This window comes from Myodes glareolus, chromosome 2 (genome assembly GCF_982192425.1).
Source record: "Myodes glareolus chromosome 2, mMyoGla1.1, whole genome shotgun sequence".
In the NCBI taxonomy this organism is placed as follows: Eukaryota; Metazoa; Chordata; class Mammalia; order Rodentia; family Cricetidae; genus Myodes; species Myodes glareolus.
The window spans coordinates 6235402-6255331 of record NC_142027.1 but is presented as its reverse complement, the minus strand read 5'-3'; the positions used below and the strand labels follow the sequence as shown (position 1 = coordinate 6255331).

The 19930-nt window shown below is 40.6% G+C and overlaps 1 protein-coding gene across 5 annotated transcripts in view; it reads left to right on the top strand.

The window, feature by feature from the left end:
* The window catches only part of Ttc3 (tetratricopeptide repeat domain 3), a 98599-nt gene that overhangs the window by 4036 nt on the left and 74633 nt on the right, over positions 1–19930 (top strand). For 4 of the 5 annotated variants that reach the window (XM_085685804.2, XM_085685805.2, XM_085685807.2 and 1 more), the window contains exons 2-10: positions 8234–8388; positions 8661–8703; positions 9097–9247; positions 9687–9774; positions 12125–12178; positions 13120–13240; positions 15111–15196; positions 16470–16564; positions 17706–17768. The exons of the other annotated variant lie outside the window; for it this stretch is intronic. In XM_085685804.2, coding sequence (XP_085541930.1) covers positions 8234–8388; positions 8661–8703; positions 9097–9247; positions 9687–9774; positions 12125–12178; positions 13120–13240; positions 15111–15196; positions 16470–16564; positions 17706–17768 — 856 coding nt within the window. The remainder of the gene's footprint in view (positions 1–8233; positions 8389–8660; positions 8704–9096; positions 9248–9686; positions 9775–12124; positions 12179–13119; positions 13241–15110; positions 15197–16469; positions 16565–17705; positions 17769–19930) is intronic. 5 annotated transcript variants of the gene reach the window in all.

Below are 19930 nucleotides of genomic sequence, written 5' to 3'. Positions count from 1 at the left end.
GAGATTCCATTTGCTGGCAGTAATCAGTAAAGAAAATTTCCAGCATATTTTAAAATACATATTTTTAATTATCCGCTTTGTATTTTATTTCTCATATTTTGGAATTCCATTGGACATTCTGTCATGCAGTGGTGATGTTTATTTTTTTTTCCTATTTCCAGTTATTTTCCTTATTGTGTGTGTGTGTGTGTGTTCGGTGGAAGTGTTATGGTTGTTCATTAGACGTGATTATAGCGCACATACAGGTCTCATTCCCAGTTTCAAAGGAAGTGTTGCCCGTTAGCAGCATTTGTTAGGATGTTTGTAGGTAACAATGTCATGTTAGGACAGGCTCTGCCATTTATTCACATGCTTTTCTGTATTTGTTGAGATTTTGTTTCTTTTCTCCAATCCATTATGTGAAATGAATTACAAATTACATTTTTTTAAAAATATTTTTTTATTTGTAAAATTGTTTTGCTGGCATATAGGTCTTCTGTACCACTTGCATGCCTGGTGCCCACAGAGGCCAGCAGAGGGCGTTGGAGCCTCTAGAATTGGAGTTACAGGCAGTTATGAGCACTGCTCAGTGAACCCAGGTTCTCAGCAAGAGCAGCCAGTGGCTACCCTGCTGAGCTGTCTCTCTGAGCCTCCAAATTATGGACTTTAATTTTTAACTTACTTTTTGTTTCTGGAAATAGATCCAATTGGCCTTAATATTTTCTTTTTAATGTACTGCTGGACTGAATTGGATAATGATTTATTTAGGATTTTGCACTTTTCTATAAACAGACCCCCTCCCTTTTTGAGACAGCAACTGACTATCTAGTCCTGGCTGGCCTAGAACTCTTGATATAGGTCAGACTGTACTCAAACTCACCGAGATCCACTTGCTTCTGCTTCCTAAGTGCTAGGAGCAAAAGTGTGCTCCCACTCTCGGCCGTTCATTTTTCTTTTTTGACTGATTGATTTTTGGTATTAAGGTTACAACAGTCTACCAAGTGAGTTACTGAGTAGTTAATTTGGATGGGATACATCAGTTTCTTAAAATTTTGATGGAACTTACTTTCAAAATGGTGTAAGTATATTCTTTCAGTGTGTGCACACTTAGCAGCAGTTAATTGCGATACGATTGTTCATGTTTTCTGTTTTCTTTGAGTTCCCTTTTGGTAGTTTCAGAAATTTGTTCATCAAATTATAAGTTTATTAGTATAAAATTCATGGCATGTTGATTACTGAAAAACTTTTTGCTTTGCACGTTCTGCCGTTATTTCTCGCTTCTCATTTTGAATATTATTTATACTGCCTCCCCCCTCCCCCTTTTTCTTTTGCTCATTTTGTAGCCTAGGCTGTCCTGAAACTCAAGTAGTCCAGGCTAACTTCAGACACAGGATAATCCTACTGCCTCAGCTCCCTAGGTGCGGATTACAGGCCTGAGGCACCAGAACTGGCTCTTTGTTCCTGACTAGTCTTGCCAGAAATTGATCTACTTTCTTACTTTCTGTAGAGGACTAATTTATCTTTGACTTTCATTTCTCAACTATATTGTCAGAATATGGCCTGTATTTTATCTATATGAAAACAGTCCTTACTCATGTCTTATGGCCTTGTTTATATAGAATTTAATAATTGTTCATGAATAATTTTAATGTTTCGTGTGTATGTGTGAAGTCTGCATTCTGTAGTTGTTACATATCTATTAGATACAGCGATTAGAAATTGCGTTGTTTCGTCTTTATTAGTTTTTGTTCACCCTACTTACCCCAGACTTCTCGTGTCTCTTTGGTGTGCCAAACTTGTGTCGAGCGGAGCAGGGTCGCCTTTACCTGCTCATCTGACCTTGCTGATGCTTACTTGGCTTAAGTTACTGGATAGTAGTTAGGAGACTAAGAATATTATATAATCCAGGGCTTGCCAACAGTCCCAGCCGTTTTTCTTGTGTGTGCTGAGACTCCTGTATTAGATGTGTGCGAGTTTGATTCCCTAGTGAATTGAACCTAATTACCCAGGATATCCCTTTTTTTCTACTTTATTTTAGATTCCTTATAGTTTAGATGTTTCTTAAAGAGTGTATTTTGAATTTTTCTTTTTTAGCCCATCAGACAAAATTTCTTTTAATTGTTAGGTTTAAAAATTCCTGTATAGTTCAAATCTGTTGATTCGTGGTCAACTCATTTTTTTAATCTAAAATTATTTTTATTTTATTCTTTTTTTTTTTTTTTGATTTTTTCGAGACAGGGTTTCTCTGTAGTTTTTGGTGCCTGTCCTGGAACTAGCTCTTGTAGACCAGGCTGGCCTTGGACTCACAGGGATTCACCTGCCTCTGCCTCCCGAGTGCTGGGATTAAAGGCGTGCGCCACCACCGCCCGGCTATTTTATTCTTGAGTTAGAGAAGTTATTTTGATATATTGAAGGCTCTTACATCTTTTTTCTGTTAGTATAGCAAAGATGTGTAGGTTTTGCCTGTTTTATTTATTTTTTTGAAGAAAATATTATTTTACTTTAGCTATATTTGATTGTCTGTGTCTGGGAGTGTCTCATTTTACTCCTAAGTTTAAATATACCACTGTATCACTCAGGGTTCTCTAAAGGGGCAGGACAGAACAGAATTCTCTTTCTCTCTCTCTCTCTCTCTCTCTCTCTCTCTCTGTCTCTCTCTCTCTCTCTCTCTCTCTCTGTCTCTCTCTCTCTCTCTCTGTGTGTGTGTGTGTGTGTGTGTGTGTGTGTGTGTGTTTTAAAGGGGGATTATTAGAGTGGCTTCCTGGCTTGGTCCATGTAGCCCAACGACTGTCTCCCAGGGGAAAGTTAGGAGTGTGGTCATAGTTCAGTCCTCCTGTCTGTTGTTGGAGTTATTGAGCACTCCTAGAGAGCTGCTGGCCTTCAGTCTACATGGGAATTGCAAAGGTCTAAGTTCTAACAGCAGCCGAGGAATGCCTCAGCAAGAGGAGAGGTGAGCCTAGGGTGAGGGTCAGCAGGCAAAAGCCAAGACTTCTGTCTTCCATGTTCTTTTATGTGGTCTGACACCAGAAGATGTGGTCCAGATTTAGGATGGGTCTTTCCACCTCAGATGATTCAATCAGGGAAATCCCCCACAGATTGCTCAGATACTTGAGGCTTAGTTAATCCAGATGTAGTCGAGTTTAGAACCAAGATTAGCCGTCACTTTTTAAAAAGAGATTCATTTATTATGTATACAATGTACACCTGCATTCCAGAAGAGGGCACCAGATCTCATCATAGATGGTTGTGAGCCACCTTGGTTGTTGCTGGTAACTGAACTCAGGTCCTCTGAAAGAGTAGCCAGTGCTCTTAACCTGAGCCATCTCTCCATCCCTAAGCCATCACTTTGTAAAAAAAAAAAAAAAAAAAAAAAAAAAAAAAGAATAGTTATTTTTTTTTACATGCCTGTGCTTGTGTGAATATGTGCCACATCTGTTCCCAGGTGCCTCTGGAGGCTGGAACAGGGCACTGGATCCTCTGGCCTGGCATTCCATTCAACTGATGTGGATGCTGGAAACTGAACTCTGGTCCTCTGGAAAAGCAAAAAAGTGCTCTTAACCACTGAGTCATCCGTTTCTAGCTCCTACTTTTTAAATGAACAGTTTTGATACATGGTCTGTCTTCATTCTGAATTTTGCCTTTCATTAGATCTAGAAGACTGTATTATTTAAATAATATCTGATTTCTGTTTGTTCTAAAGTTTTAACTGGACGTATGTGTATTCATGGGTCACTTTCCAAACTCATATTTCTCGACTTTCCATTTCTCCTAGGTGTTAGATAGTTTATCTTCTGTTTAACCAGTTTTCCCTTTAATTGCGCTAGTTATGTGTGTGTGTGTGTGTGTGTGTGTGTGTACACATATATTTTGATTTTAACACCCAGCTACTGACTTAGCAGTCATCTGTTTGTATTCTGTTTGTTGAGACAGGGTCCTGCTGTGTGTCTCGGGTTAACCTTGGACTTGTAACCTTCCATTTCTCCCTCCTGAGTTGCTGAGATTATAGACATGTACCACCATTTCTGACTTACTTTTTTTTTTTAAAGTTCTATGTGGTTTCTTTTCAGTCATATGTTGTCATTCTTTTAGTCTCATGTGTGTTCATTTTTAAGTCTATAATGTGTTAAGCTGTTCTGTATTTGACCGTCTTGTCTGGATTTGGGGTGGGGGTTCTAACATTGCTTGCTTTTCTCTGTTGTCTCTCATGATGGCTTGCTCATCATTGTTGATGATGATTGGTTATGAACAGTCTGATTCATCTTTGTGAGAATTTTGAGTCTAACTTGAGAGTACTTTCTTTCTGAAAGCGTTGTAGCAGTTTTGGCTGGGAATCAGGGAGATAACCTGGAACCATATCCAAGTTAACACATTGGGCTCCTGTCCACTGTGGCTTTTGGTGCCACTGCCTCTACTCTAGCTCTCAGATGCCAGTTTGGTTTCTAATGAAGTTGGTTGCCTTTGGAGGGAGAGGGCAGCTTTGAATGTTTTCCTCTGTCTATGAATGGACAATATATATATTTAAATCTCCCAGACATAAGGGCACACAACTTTAATCCCAGAATTTGGGAAGCAGAGATAGGTGGATCTCTGTGAGTTCCAAGTTCGGTAGGACTGCAGTAGTGAGATCCTATCTCAAAACAAAGCCTGTGTTCCACTTTTTCACTCCATTGGTACAGTTCTTTAGTATAATATTTATTGTAGTTCTAATTAAATCCTTTATTTTAATATTTAACTGTAGTAGTTTCACTTTGTATTAGAAAAAATTTTCACCAAATAGGATTTCTTAGTAAAGAATTTTATATTAAAACAAGTTTAAAATTAAGAAATAAGTTAAGTTGTTCTAAAGGAAAATATTAAGTAATATAATGTGTTAAGTTTGTTACAGTTCATCCTCTGGACCGTAGTGATGTTACAGATAATAAACCTCTGATGCTCACTACTTCCAGGGATGTGGGCATAGTCCTCTTAAGCTTACAGACAAGAGGTGAGCTTGGGTGACCAGGAAATGCTTCCTGAACTGAGTGGAGCTGGAGGGCATTATTGTGGTTGCAGAATAAAGTTGCTAAGGAGTGACCAGCAGCCCAGTGTGACTGAGTATAGGCCATGTGTCCTTGGGTGAGGAGACAGGAGCAGGAGTGGGCTTATATGGGCCTAGTCCTGCGTATTGTAGGGAAGAGGGTTATCTGATGGTCAGGCTGTTAGGTGGGTTAACAGAGAGGTGATAGGCTCAGCCTCGGTGCTGAGGTGAAGGCAAGCCACCAGTGAGGACTATGGAGTTCATTCAGATGGTTTTGTTTGTTTTTAGAGAGCTAGTGGTGTGGGTAAGTTGTGTTGAGGTGTGAGAGTGGGCAGTTAATGATGACCTGCATTTTGGTCCCCTCCACAGTTTTGGTTTGAATAACCGTGTGGCATTTTGAGTGGTTAATTGACAAATAGTATACAGAAAGAGGAAAGAACTTGGCTCTTTTGAGCCTTTTTTTGTTTTTGCTTTTGAACTTCCTGAATCTGGTTAAGATCTAGCAGCAGTTGACATCATGTTCTGGAAGCTGAGAGATGTGGCCCAGCCTGGAAAGATTGGGGAATCTTAGCTTTTAGAAGTTGGGAATCCGGTGTTTCCTATAGTCCTAGCTAAGCTGATTTAAATGGCACATAGAAAAACTCCTGAAAGGTTTTAATAGTAATTTAATGTGTGTGAAAAACTTGTATATCAAACCTGTGATATCACAGACACTATTGTCTAGGCCGAGTAAACTCTGTGACGGGGAATACTAAGTAGAAACACGTGCAGTAAATGGGAATGGCAAACCCAGAGAAGCTGCAGACGTGGAAGGTCATTAAGTGCTGTTGGCCGCGGGTGTGGTGGATGAGGTCACTCAGCGAGAGTAAGATGAGAAGGAAAGAGAGTTGACATTTGGGTGGGGGAAAGGAGAAGAGGAGCCGTGAAGGAGACTGAGGAAGAGCAGCCAGACGAGTAGGAGGAACCAGAAGAGTCTGGAGCCCGTGAGAAGCGCTCTCAGGAGGAGGGAGTGCTCCGCTCTGCCAAGTAAGTTGTACGCTGAAAAGTGCTCTTTGGACTTAGCTATTAAGGTAGACTGGTTAGCTGAAATCGTCTAAGAACAGATTTTAAACATTCATCTCCAATGTTTGTTACTAATAGCTAGTGTTTATTGTCTCTCTTAACATGCCTGCTAACGTGAAAGCACTTTACATGTGTTAGCTGATTAGTCAGGAGGAAATTGAAACACAGAAAAGTTAAGTAATTTGCCCTAGATCACACACCCAGGAACGGGAGCATCCGGGTTCCAGTCCAGTCAGTGTGGCTCCAGAGTCCATGCTCTTACCGCTTTGCCACATTGACTCTCCAGTTAAACAGAACGGAACATTAGAAACCTGCACCAGCGTTGTAACCCCAGTGCAGTTGCTGCTGTGTGCTCTCATGAGATCTGCTGGACGTGAATGACTAGCATCATGTCAGAGGTGCTTGAGTCTGCCTGTTGTATCTACACCATGTGGTGGTCTGTGTTATGACGGTTCTTGTCTCTTTCTGTATGTATAGTAAAAAACCTTGTGAACTTAAAAGTATGCATTTCTGAGAATAACAGTCCGTATCACGTGCCTTATTTTGGGTGCTATGGTGTCTTTCTCCAGCTATTGTGTACATTCCTTAAACTCTGAAAGTCTTGTTCATGCAGAACAGGTAACCTTCTCGGGTGTTACACTTGACCATTTTATTGTAGTCATTAATGACCTTATTAAAAGAGTTTCCTTCAAATGATGGAAATGGAACAAACTGTAGGAAAACCAAAAGTGAGCGAAAATGGAGGCCTCTGTAGGAAATGGAAGAAAATTTCTTGGTTAGGTTGGAGAATAGGAGACAATGGGGAAAAAAGGCAGTTGGAATGGTTGCTGCTGTGATCAAGAATTGATCAGAATGAGGGTTTAAAACTGACTCAGGCAGTTGATGCTGGTCTGAGAAGTGGCCCTGGCAAACAAGAGGCCCGTGAGGTGGCAGTCTCGTTGGTGTTAGCCGAGAAGGCGTCATCAGATAGCCTAGTATGGCTAGGGCGGTGGCCTGGGAAGGGCAAGACTGACTGCCATGTTCTTGGTGAGGAAAAGAAGCTGTAGTTACTGTGTGAGAGCTCGTCAGGCCGGAGGACTGGGTTTGAATCTTTCCTCACGTGGTGACCTGGAGCAAATTACTGAATTTTACTGACGTGTTTTCCCATTTGTACAGTAGAGATGATGACATGCGTCCACTATGAAAGTCTCTGAGGATTCGTGAGACATCGCCTAGAAAGCACTTGGTGCAGAGTGTGGTGTGGTATGTCTAGTTATTGAGGAAGCTTGCTCTTCACTTTTGATATTGTGAGGTTCTCACAAATAAACTGAACATACTGCTTGATTGAAGAAATAGGTGTGTATTCCACTAGTGACGGTCTGTCTAAAGACGAACTTGACCTAACAGCAGTGGGGTTCGAAGAGACCGCAGGGTGTTAGGAGATGCTGGTGAAGAGAGAAGAGCTGGAAGGAATGGAACGCTGCGTTTGCATGGTATCACGTTTGCAGGGTATAGGAGCTCTAGACGGGAAAATCCTTGCAATTGGACTTCCTTTAGGGGGGAAGCAGCCTGAAACTTCAGACTAGTTTTCCTCTTCCTCGCTCGCGGTCTGGCAGCAAGGCTGTGCTTGTAGTAGCAGAGAGAGTAGCGAGCAAGGATTTGCAGGGTGGCAGGTCTGGATGCGGCCATGGAGGACATAGTGTCAGGGAACCACTCCAGCTTTGCCCTCTGTCCAGGAACGAGCAGCTAGCAGGGTGGTTTCTCAGTAGTCAGGATGGTTGAGGATGTAGCAGTTTGTATGCTGTGAAATGGTGTATGCTAGGGTGTGCCATGTAGTGGGTAGGGTGGTACACAGTAGGAGAATGTCTTTTCTACATTCGGCAAACACTTTTTAAAGGTGTAGTTTGCTAGGCACATACAGGGTGAGATGCCCTTAGTTTTCTTCTACCCAAGGGAGACATGGACACCGCAAGTTCAGAGTAGAGCTGTGAATATGTGAGCCTAAAGAAACAAAATAGATGAAGCTGTTTGGGAAAGAAGAGTTTATTAGGGATGAGACTCTTACAGACCCAGTTCTGATTGGGGGTGTTCTCTTAGGACACAGGCCCCAAATGTTTTCCTGGTATACCCTAGGGAAAGCTGCTGGCTCGTGTTGCCTGGAGCACAGGTTGACCGGGATGTGTGTTGTCTCCATAGGACTGTGCACTATGGACGATTTTGATGAGGGAGACTTCAGTTTGGCAGATGACGCCTTATTGGAAGGTTGCCTTTACGAGGATGACTGTATCTGTGCTCCCGACTTTACCACTGACGATTATGTCCGGGTGACTGAGCTCTACTATGACCGAGTGGTAAGTAGGCGTGTTAGCTCTCTGTCCCAAGGCTTTCTACTTGAGAGGGGCTTCTGTGGCATGTGAGGATGGGCAGGAAGGTGCACAGGCCTTGAGGAGGTCTCAGGAGGGAAGGGCGTGATGCAGAGTGGAGGAGGTGAGCAGCAGTTGTTTGTACTGGAGACTGGCCAAGCTCCTAAGGGCGCTGTAGGGACAGAGGAGTGGAGGAACCACAGGTCATACATACTTTCACATTTTACCGGATAAAAATCAGAATAATTTTCTTCTTTTAGGGTATGCAATATAAAGATTATGCCCAAAGTGAGAAAAATTTAGGTGAGTATATTAACACTTTAATGCTAATTGTTGGAGACTGTAAAGGGAGGTCATCCATCCTCACAGTGACATAACGATTGATCTTTTAAGATGTGTTTTTAGCTTGATTTGATGACACAGGCCTGCAATCCCAGCACTTGGGAAGGAGGCTGAGGCAGAGGGATTGGAAGTTCAAGGCCAGCTTTGATCAACATGACAAGACGCATGTCTCAGACTAGAAGCTGTAATCTTCTGTTAAGCTAGAATTCAGCCAGTAATTATTTATTCTTAATAACTAATAGATTGAATATTTTAGTCCTTTAGTTTTTGCCTTTTTATACCTATTTAACTTTTTCCCTAACAGTATTGATTTATTTGAAAATACTAATTTTAAACTTTTTAATTTTAATTAAGAATATGACATCTGCAATATGTGGTGTAGTAAGCCACTTTCTATCCTGCAAGATTACTGTGACACCATTAAGCTATATATCTTCTGGCCACTTCTTTTTCATCATCAACACAGTTCTATAATATCAAGATTGCATCCCTGTGTGGAAGCCACGTAAGTTCCTATGCAATACTAATTTTTAAGAACTGTGATAGCTCATTGTTAGTGCTGAGGAATACCCAGTACAGTGGGAGGCTGGTGCCTCTTTCTTGTGCTGCTTAGTTTTTTTGTTTGTTTAATTGGATAGAAAAAATAAAGACTTGGGATTTGAATATAAACAAATGAGTGTAACATTTTAACGAATTACCTGAATAGTAATAGATTGCAAACTTTAAAATGATAATAAACTTATTTATAAATACCAGTGTTAGAGGAGAGAGGAAAAGATAGTGTTTTGTTTGTTGAACACTTGATGTATTGTTACCTGGAGTAAAGAAAAAAAAAACTTTACACACAGTTTAAATAGAACCATAAATACAAAGTTCATATAAATGTAACATTCAGTAAATAAGTACGTTTGGGATCCTAATCTTTAAAAACAATTGTCTTTAAGCCGTTCTCGTGCCGCTGAGCTAAGTTTGAAGAAATTACAGCACCTTGAGTTGATGGAAGACATTGTGGATTTGGCAAAGAAAGTTGCAGTAAGTGGTAGAATTGGGTTCCCACCCTTAGACTATAAATGAGCAGGAGCTGGGGTGCTCAGTGGGGAAGGGTGCTTGCTGTGTGGACATGGGCCTGAATGTGGGTCCTAGCATCCGTGTAAAAGTGTGACCCGTAACCTCAGCACTGGGTCAGCGGGTGGAGACAAGAGGGTCATTGGAGCCTGCTGGCCACCAGCCTACTCCAGGGTCAGTGAGAGGGTCATTGGACCTGCCGGCCACCAGCCTACTCCAGGGTCAGTGAGAGGGTCATTGGGGCCTGCCGGCCCCCAGCCTACTCCAGGGTCAGTGAGAGGGTCATTGGACCTGCCAGCCCCCAGCCTACTCCAGGGTCAGTGAGAGGGTCATTGGACCTGCCAGCCACCAGCCTACTCCAGGGTCAGTGAGAGGGTCATTGGACCCGCCGGCCCCCAGCCTACTCCAGGGTCAGTGAGAGGGTCATTGGACCTGCCGGCCCCCAGCCTATTCCAGGGTCAGTGAGAGGCTGTTTCAAAAGTGGAAGGTGATAGAGCAGGCCATCTGGTGTCCTCCTGGCCCCCACCTGTATGCATGCATACATGCATAGGTGTATACACCACCACATACATGCTCTTGGAGCAGACATACATGCACTGTACTGTGTTCCTCCATATACATAAAAGGAAAAAAAAAGATGAGGAAACACAAGAATGTAAATACATAGTGTTTGTTCTACAGTTCAAGTTTATAGCAGTTAGCAAGACACGACTTTATGTTTTGTGCCCATGGACTTGCTCAGTATGGAAGTGATAAGGCTGATGTACTGGATCCATGTGCCCCAGTGGCTGTCAGGATTGTGCCCGTAAGGCATAGAAGCTGGAACTCATCATAAGTGAATGTGAGCCTGGGTGGCTCTGGAACTAATGGTGATCTTTTGATGTGAGCCCTGTGTTGACAGGTCTTGTCTATGTGGGGATGCTGTCAGGAAGACTGAGGTGGCGTTCTGTGCTGGGTTGGCTTACAGTTTTTGGTACTTTTCTGGTTGAAGCTTACATTTGGAAGAGGTGTTTGTTTTCTGCTAAAATCAGTTGTAATAACATACAGCTGGTGTACATACCTTTATTAAAAGTTTAGGTGTAATGAACTTCAAAAATTTGTACATTTTATGTCATATATACATAGAATTTTTTTGAGACAAGGTTTCTCTGTAACTTCCCTGACGGTCCTGGAACTTACTCTATAGACCAGGCTGGCCTCAAACCCAACAGAGATTCACCTGTCTCTGCCCCAAGTGCTGGGATTAAAGGCTTGCACCTCTACTGCTTGACTTACAGTATAATTTTTTAAACTAGAACTATATGGAAGACTATTTCTGATTTGCATTAGGATGCTAAAGAGGCAAATTCACCATGTCAGTGTTTGTGACAAGTACACTGTCATGTATGTAGAGCACTGTAGTCAGACATCACTTAGTGATGAGCCATTCTGAGGGCCGAGTCCTTAGCTAGTTTCCCTGTTGGCTGAATCTCATAGATTGTATTTAACACTGAGCAAGATGATACTGGCCATCCTCTCAGAGTAAAGAAGAGGCAGGATTACATGGTTGTGAGTCTGCTGCCAGGACAGCATGGCATGCTGTTTAGCCATCATCTCTCTCTTAGTAAGTAGCATGAATGCTCTAAAATAATTGTAAAAGTTGTAGTAAATACCCAACCTAGCAACATGGCTGTTTATCATTGCCAAGTACTGCATTGTGTATTTGATTATGTGTGCTATCCTTGTGCAGCCGATAGTGCAGGAAGTTTCACTTACACGTGAACACAGACTCATGAGCATGCACTGAGGAGTCACCTTTGCAGGTTTGGTGCAGTCGCAGGGAGCGTTTGTCCTGCCTGTGGTTCCCTGTTAATTCAGATGCCACTGTGCAGCTCATGACTTTTCCTAAAATGTAGGTTTGATTTGGGTTCACTGGAAATTCAGATCTGCGGCTAGGAGGAGGGCTCAGTGGGAAGTACTTCCATGCAGGCATGAGGACCGAAGTTTAGATCCTCAGCACTAATGTAAATAAATGCTGGGAAGGCATGGGAGCCAGCTTGTATTATTAGTAGCTCTTTAGGGAGCAGAGACCGGATCACCAGAGCAAGCTGGTTAGCTAGATTAATGAATAGTGAGCTCTGTGTTCAAGTGAGAGACCTTCTTTCCCTGTGTAAGGTGGAGAGAGATCAAGGAAGTCATGTTGTCAACTTCTGGCCTCCACATGCACACATGTGCACATATACACGTGTGCACACATGCTGTCCTCCCAAAAAAGAACTCAAATAAAATATGCAGAATAAACAAAAATGTGTGGTTTTTGTTCTTTTTTATTTTGCAGAATGATTCATTCCTTATTGAAGGCTTACTAAGAATTGGTTATAAAATAGAAAATGTAAGTGTTAAAAAACCCAGAACACCCATTGCAAATGGATGATAGTCTCGTTGCATGTTTCCCAGTTAATGACTCCTTGTACCCAGCCGTTTACATGTAGCTTTTGGTAATACCAATTTCTCTATGTTGTAAAAATAATCTTATTTTTATAGATTTGCCACTTTTTTGCCATATATATAGTATAATTTTAAGCCTTTCACAAGTTACTCACTTTGTCTTTAGATTCTTTGCCTTATATATATTTCTTCAATGAAATTAAGTCCTTGGTATGAGTTGTGGTTTTTTTTTTGTTTTGTTTTATTTTGATAATTGCTATACCTATGTACGTTCAGACATGAATGTAAGTCTATCTGTGATGTCTTGGAGACAGGAATGCCTATATAGTTCCTTCAGGTATGAATTTAAGTCTATTTAATGTCCTGGAGAAAGGGAAGCCCAACGCTGACATTAGCAATTCAGCTATTTAATTCCTGAAGTGATTTCAGATTCCCAGATAGTATATTCTTGTGAACTTCTGATGAGTGCCATTAGTCTGATGACGCATTTCCCAGCCATGCACTTAGGTCAGTCTTTGCTACAGATATTGTGGCCCTGGCTCTGTTTTGAACCCTGGTCTGTTGCTCGAGATAGGTCCCTAGTTGACATAAGACCTGAGAATCCTCATCTGCCTTCGTGTTACTGATTTCTCCTGCTGCCTCAGCATCCATGTCTGTAATCATGGCAGAAACATTCTTGACCCGCAAGAGTGGCCTAAGGGAGCCCATGACTGCTCTTGACTTGTATACGGGAGTCCAGCTGTTCTCCAGTGCATGACGGAGTGATGAAATAAGTGTACAAGATGTTTATCAGTGATCTGAAATACTCTAGGAGCTGAATTTATAGTGCCACATACATTTAGAATTAATGCCCACATCCCCTTCTTCATTCCTCTTTTGAAACAGAAAATCTTGGCAATGGAAGAAGCTTTAAATTGGATAAAATACACAGGTGATTTAACAGTTCTACCTAAATTAGGATCAGTTGACTGTTGCTGGCCCATGCTCAGTGTGTTCTTTACTGAATGTAAGTATAAGTGCTTCAGATGTTGTTGTTTGGGAAGATGGGATGTGGATGTACATAGGTGATACTGGATTTTATCTTAGGAGTAGATAAACAGGGTTTTTGTTCTGGTATAATGCTCAAATAAGAATTTTAACACTGCAGTTAGTTTATTCTCAATTTCTTGTCTCTGGTTTTGTGGCATTACACTCTTAGAGCTACTACTTCGTAGATGTCGTGTTATTATATATATCCCAAGACAGAACCGCAGCTGGGGTTCTCTTGTCTTCATCAGAGAAACTGCAATTCCTATCATAATTTCCATGTTCCCGCTGCATCCACTCCCCTGTGATGTGAGGCGGAACTGCCTCACACTTTTAGCGGTGCTTTCCTGTAAGCATTTGACTCAGCAGTGTTTATGACGGTCTCACTGTGTGGCCCTGTAGTAGATGACGAGCAGACAGTTGTCCTCTGCACTGAGAAGAGTGTGCAGTTCGTCAGCTGGTATAGGTGCTATAAGTAAATAGAACTTCCTGCTCCATTGTCGACACTGGGGTGTCTTACACCCGGAGTGCTTAGAGCGTTCTCATCGCTTAGCTGAGGACCCGTAATCCCAGGGATGGAGCAACGCAGCTGCTTATCACGTCTTGTGCACCAGTGTGGACTCATTACTGATTCTGTCTCGTGTTCTGCAAGGTGGTGTAGTTGTTCTTGTTTTCAGTAGTAAAGTCAGAATTTGAGGGTTAATCAGTGTTTCTCAATCCATGGGTTGCGACCCCTTGGAGTTCAAATGGCCCTTTCGCAGGGTTGCCTATGACAATATGAGTATCAGATATTTACATTATCATATCATAACAGCAAAATTACAGTTATGTGTAGCAACAGAAATAGTTTTATAGTTGAGGTCACCACAACATGAGCTGTATTAAGGGGTCTCAGTGTCAGGAATGTTGAGAGCCGCTGGGTTAGTGGTTTTTCTCAGTGCTAGACTCTAGGGGAGGACTCACTCACGTTCTCTGAAATCAGAACAGCACAGACTCAGCTCTGTCTCTTAAAACTGTGGTTGGCGAACCTCCCAGATCATACTTAAATCTTAAATGTTAAAAAAGTTATTTCATCTTGGAAATTAATGGTTAGATAGAAGCTTAACTATAATTTTGGTGTAGTAAATTTTTAAATCAGATTTAAAATCCTTTTTCTATCATAGCTAAAAGAGCAGAAAATGAGGCTTGATAACCTGTGATCACAAAGTTTATCTATTGCATTTTTATTTATTTACTGAGTTTTTTATTAGAACAGTATTTCAGATAATTTCTCCCTAACTTTTCTGTGAAGTCAGTTATTAAATAAAGCCTCTGAAATACTTTCATTACACGAAGTACAGTTGAGAAAATAGTTTCCTCATTTTTGTCTTCATACATTTTTACTGGACATTCTATCTTGCACATTGAAAGTACTTGATACTGTTTGTTGAATTGACTTTGGTAATTATGAACCCTAATCACAGTATTTTATGAAAGAAGGAAGAATATTATTCTAGTAATAATGTAATAATAAAAATTTAATTACTAGAAATAAAAACAGGTTTTATGCACAAAAGCATTGAGTGGTTTTCTGGGTTTTTTTTTTTGTCATATAAGATAAATGTGTTAGGTGATTGCTGTATCACTGAACTACATCCCTGGCCCCAACTTTTTATTCTTTATATATATGTATATTCCTTATATATATACATATATATGAGATTACAAAAACATGCAAACTATTTAAAATGTTTAATTTTAATAATAAATGAACATAATAGACTTACTGATTTAACTCAAGAATTAGAATATCATGAACACCTGGATTAAAACTAATGCTCTCTTTCACTTTCTCCCGACACAAATCTCAGATAAATACCATATCACTAAAGTCGTAACTGAGAATTGCAACTTGCTTGAGGAATTTAGAAGGAACAGTTGCATGCATTGTGTGAAGGTAAGGACACTTACCTGTAAATGTATTTTAAGAATCGTCTGTTAAAACTTTTAATAGGCATGAAAAATGAAACCATAGGAAGTAAACTAATGGCCCTACTATAAAGTAACACGCTTAAGGGGAAATGTTACGGGATTTTTATTTAGAATATTTTTTAAGAAGAAATATCTTAATCAAAATTTTCTAATGATTTAAAAATTAAATTTTTTTCACTCGGGCATGTAATCCATTGAGGAATATGATTTCTTTAGTAATATCCTTATCAGGATATAAACTATGTGTCACAGTTCACTCAGAGGAAGGACTGACTCCTAACTCAATTTTAAAGAAAATTTATGTTTAATGCTCTATAGAATTTTACAGTTAAAGCCACTGCCAATAATCTGAATTAATTAAAAAATACGAGTATCTGGAGTAAAAAAAAATTGGTTATCTATGTAGCATCTTTCGTATACATTCTTGTTAACTTGTGATATTATAGTTAGCAGTTAATTAGCATTGCCTGTGAGTCGATGACTTATATAATACATTGAAATATCGAGGATTATTGAATAATACTATATTCACTAATAACCGAAGGCTATAGTTTTACCATGCGTCTCATTTTAGACCACTATACCTTACAGATAAATTTTATTTAAAAGTGGACCTATTATAAAACATTATACACAAGAGAAAATAGTTTTATTATTTATAATTTGTTGGTTTTAGCTTCAGGCCTCAAGGGAGTAAGGTGGAAAGACAGAGGACACCATTCTTGTACCCTCCTCCACATGTCTACACACAGTGCACACACACACTCTGACGGTAACATACATGTAACTGTCCTTTCTAGAGTCTCTCCTCTGGCCTTTGCATGTTTGCACATGGGCATGTGCATGCATACCTCCCAATGTACATACACAGACACAAAAACTGCACACAAGATAATAATCATGTGCTTTTTCTCTCTGGAGTCTTTGTAATACCCCCACAATGTGTGTGTTACTTACATTTTAGGGGCGGTGACAAAAAACTACAAGTTTATTTCTTTTTTTTTTTTTTTTTTTTTTTTTGTCTGTGCTAGGTTGCAAATGCTGTTGCTGAAACCATGGATATGGTTTCAATACTAATTGAATATATCAAAATAGTAGAGCCTACATTCTTATTTTCTATATAAATAGCCCCCTGGTACTCTTAATAGTAAGGAACCAAGATCCACTTCTCCTGGGTATTGGGTTCTTGATTGTCTCTGGAGCTAACTGATGGCTCTTCTTTTACTTTGGTTTCTCAGCAAGGAGAACTTATGAAAATGAGAGGAAATGAAGAGTTTTCCAAACAAAGATTTGATCTAGCTGTTATTTTTTACACCCGAGCCATTGAATATAGGTAAGAGCAAAGCAGAACGACAGCCTTTATGTGGTAGATCCTGGTAGAGTGTCAGGAGAAGCAGCAAGATAATTCTGGAGACTCTTCTGTTTGCTGTGCAGTGTGGTTTGTGGTCTCAGGAGCAGCCTGAGTGCTCCGGCGGGTACCAGGCCCTCCAGGAAGATGCTGCTCTTTCCACAGACTCTAGAGTCCTCTCTTCTGTCTTGTTTTCCTTTTGTATCAACTGTTCCTTCTACCCATTAGCTGATTGTTGGGAGGGCGTGTTTGTTCCTCATGCTTAGGATGCTCCCTTCTAGGAGGCTTTGCTTTCTTGGGGGAATTTTTTGCTTGCTTGCTTGTTTTTGAGAAAGGCTTTCCTTGCATAGCCTTGGCTGTTCAGGAGCTTACTCTTAGGCCAGGCTGATCTTGAACTCAGAGATCCGCCTGCTTCTGCCTCCTGAGTGCTGGCATTGAAGTATGCACCACCACTGCCTGGCTCTTGGGGGAGCTTTTAAAGAGAATAGTTGTGGTTGTTGAGGGTGTAGAGTCTGTGCGCTCCACACTATACTCAGATGCTGATCTCCATTGCTATCCTCCAGGACAGCTTGCTTGCTTACTCTCATTGCTGCTCATCTGAGCTGGACCACCTCACATTCTAGCAGACTTTAGGGGTGCCCTGTAGACTGCCCCCTTTCCTACTCTATCCTATCCTTCACAGGGATTGAGGGAATCCAGTTGCATGTCATACTGAAAAGCTGCAGAATTGAGACAGTGAAAGTTAACAAAATTTGAAAATACCTACCTGTTACTGTTACTATTGCGTTTGACAAGTATCTCTTGTCTTGTCGGAGCAGTCGGCGTGTCAGAGTCCTGACTGTCCTCCACTGTTCCATCCTGTGTGGTCGGCTGGCTTCTTAGTGATGGGTGTCGTTATTGCCCTGTTCCCACAATAGTTCTACAGGGCAGACAATCAGTAATCATCTTCATTTCTTTTAGCAAGATACTAAGAATGTCAAAAACCTGAATTTCGGTCAGTTAAGATTCTAAATCCTTCTGTTCTGCCACATAGTTGTAAAGCTTTAAGATTTTTTTCTGTTTTTAGTATGATTTTTGTTTGTTTCAGATATGTGTTTTAACTGACTAAATGTTGCTTCTTTTTAAGACCTGAAAACCATCTTCTTTATGGTAACCGAGCTCTCTGTTTTCTTCGTATGGGACAGTTTAGGTAAGTTGGTTAAAGTAATCTAATTACTGAATTATACCCAGTACCTATTTTAGGGAAACATTTATCTGTCTTGCAGGTATGCAAGAAAATCCATGATAGTTCTTTGTCTGAAGTAGTTAAATGGGTTAAAAACAAAAAACAAAAAAAGAGGTTTTATTTATAGTGACTGCAGCAAGATGCAAGCATTTGTTAAGGTCTTGACATGTTATGTTTATTCTCACAGCGCCCTCTGTATGATGTTATGCTATTTTCCACCCTGTGCTCATGGACAGTTGCTGTAGCTAGAGAGTGGTGATGCTGAGTCTCAGACATTGTTGTGCCTTCTATAGCATATTCCATCCTGCTCTGTCTAATCTGCATAGTATATTTTTGCTGTTTGTTTGTCTTGTTATATAAAGTTACATAAATATTTTCACAAATGAAAGAACGCATAGAAATTTAATGGTATTAATGGAATAGAACCATAATTAACTTAGTCTCTTATCAAATTAGAAATTTGCTTTTATTTATGAGTTGAGAAAGACTGAAAAATGTGATTCGATTGCCCTTTAAAATATTTTAGTATATAAATTATAAGTGTTAATATTAAACAATACAGATTGTTGTATTTAATTATGCCCTGTCTTATTGTAAGTGTGTGGGTCCAAAAACTCCATCCATGCAGAGGAGAATATTCAGAACACATCGAACTAGAAAACCAAGTTAGAGCCTGGGACCCTCAGAACAAGACTGCCTGGTGAAGGTCTTACGTAGATACTAGTTATAATTCGTTTTTGTCTTTTACTTTATGTTGCCTAAAATAAAAAAGTAAAACTTGAAAAGCCATGAAATTCTCATTATTCATGTAGAAACACTTAAAGCAATTGTTTGATTGAAAGTGGTTTCTTCATTTTTTAACCTAGAAGCTGTTATGTGGATCATTAGTGATGTTAACTAAGTTTAGAGAAAATTCTAAAAACAGTGATAGGAAAAAGGGAAAAATGCAGTTTGGGGTTGCGCTGATGAGGTTGTCTATGAAGTCATGAACACTGAGAGGTCCTCACCTGGGGTATGGGGGAGTGGGGGTGGGGAAGGTGTAGTGTCTTCCAAGTATGTAGCTTTTAAAAAAGTAACATTTATTGTGTTTCTCTTTTATTATAAACAGAACACATTCTCATGGTAGAAAATTTGGAAAATACAAGAGTTTAAAAAGAAGAAAATAAGTATCACCAGTAACCCAACCACCTTGGAGAATACCGCTGTATTAACGTTATGCAGCTTTTAGATGGCTTAAGCTGTGGATAATTCGAGGCTATCTAGACTAGAGGAGTGGATGGGCTTGACACAGTCTTCCGTCAATACCACTGTTCTCAACTGGTTCTGACAAGACATGAGCTGCAAATGCCTAGGTTGTGTCTGGCTAGGTCCAGAGTGAACAGATACTCTGTACTGTTTCATGGTGAATTTGTATGCTTTCAAGATCAGATAAATAGGTTCATGACTTGGCTAGCTGCTTGTGAAAATTGAGGTATCTAACCAAAATCTTGCCAGGCAGAGGGTCATCTGCTCTCCAGCTCTGAGTGCTGAGAGGCAAACCAGGGTGATTTCTGCTTTTATGAGTATTTCAAAGATAGACACACGAGGAAGATCTCCCCAGACCCCCGCTGCAACAAGATGTGAAAGTAGAGACAGTCCCCAGACAGGGAGGGGAAGATTAAGGCTAGAGCAGCAGACCTTTCTATGTAGCTTGTAATTGAAGGCATCTGGTTTCCTTCCAGGCAGTTAGTGTACTGAGAGTCACTAGCTTTTATCAGGCAGTCACCTGATAATATGTGTCTGATGCTCCTGATGGATAAAAAGCCTTCTTACACATTGCTTCCATGGTTTTGCTCAGTAATGCAGACATGAGGTTTCCAGGGTCTGCCCCCCGATGCAGTGAGTAGATGATGTGCCATAGGAATGTGCTGCCTGTGATTGAGATGCTTGCCTGGGTACAGGAGCGCTCTCGCTCCAGGCTGAGATGCTGTGACATTCCCACGTCATGTCAAGGTAATCTGGTCAAGCAGCTGCAGAAAGAGCTGGAGATAAAATATCCATCCAGTGACCCCGGGAGACTGTGTAGTCCCTAGTTGTTCTCAAGGGCACACTTCCTATTGTAAAAAAGCAGATGTCAACCTGTAAGA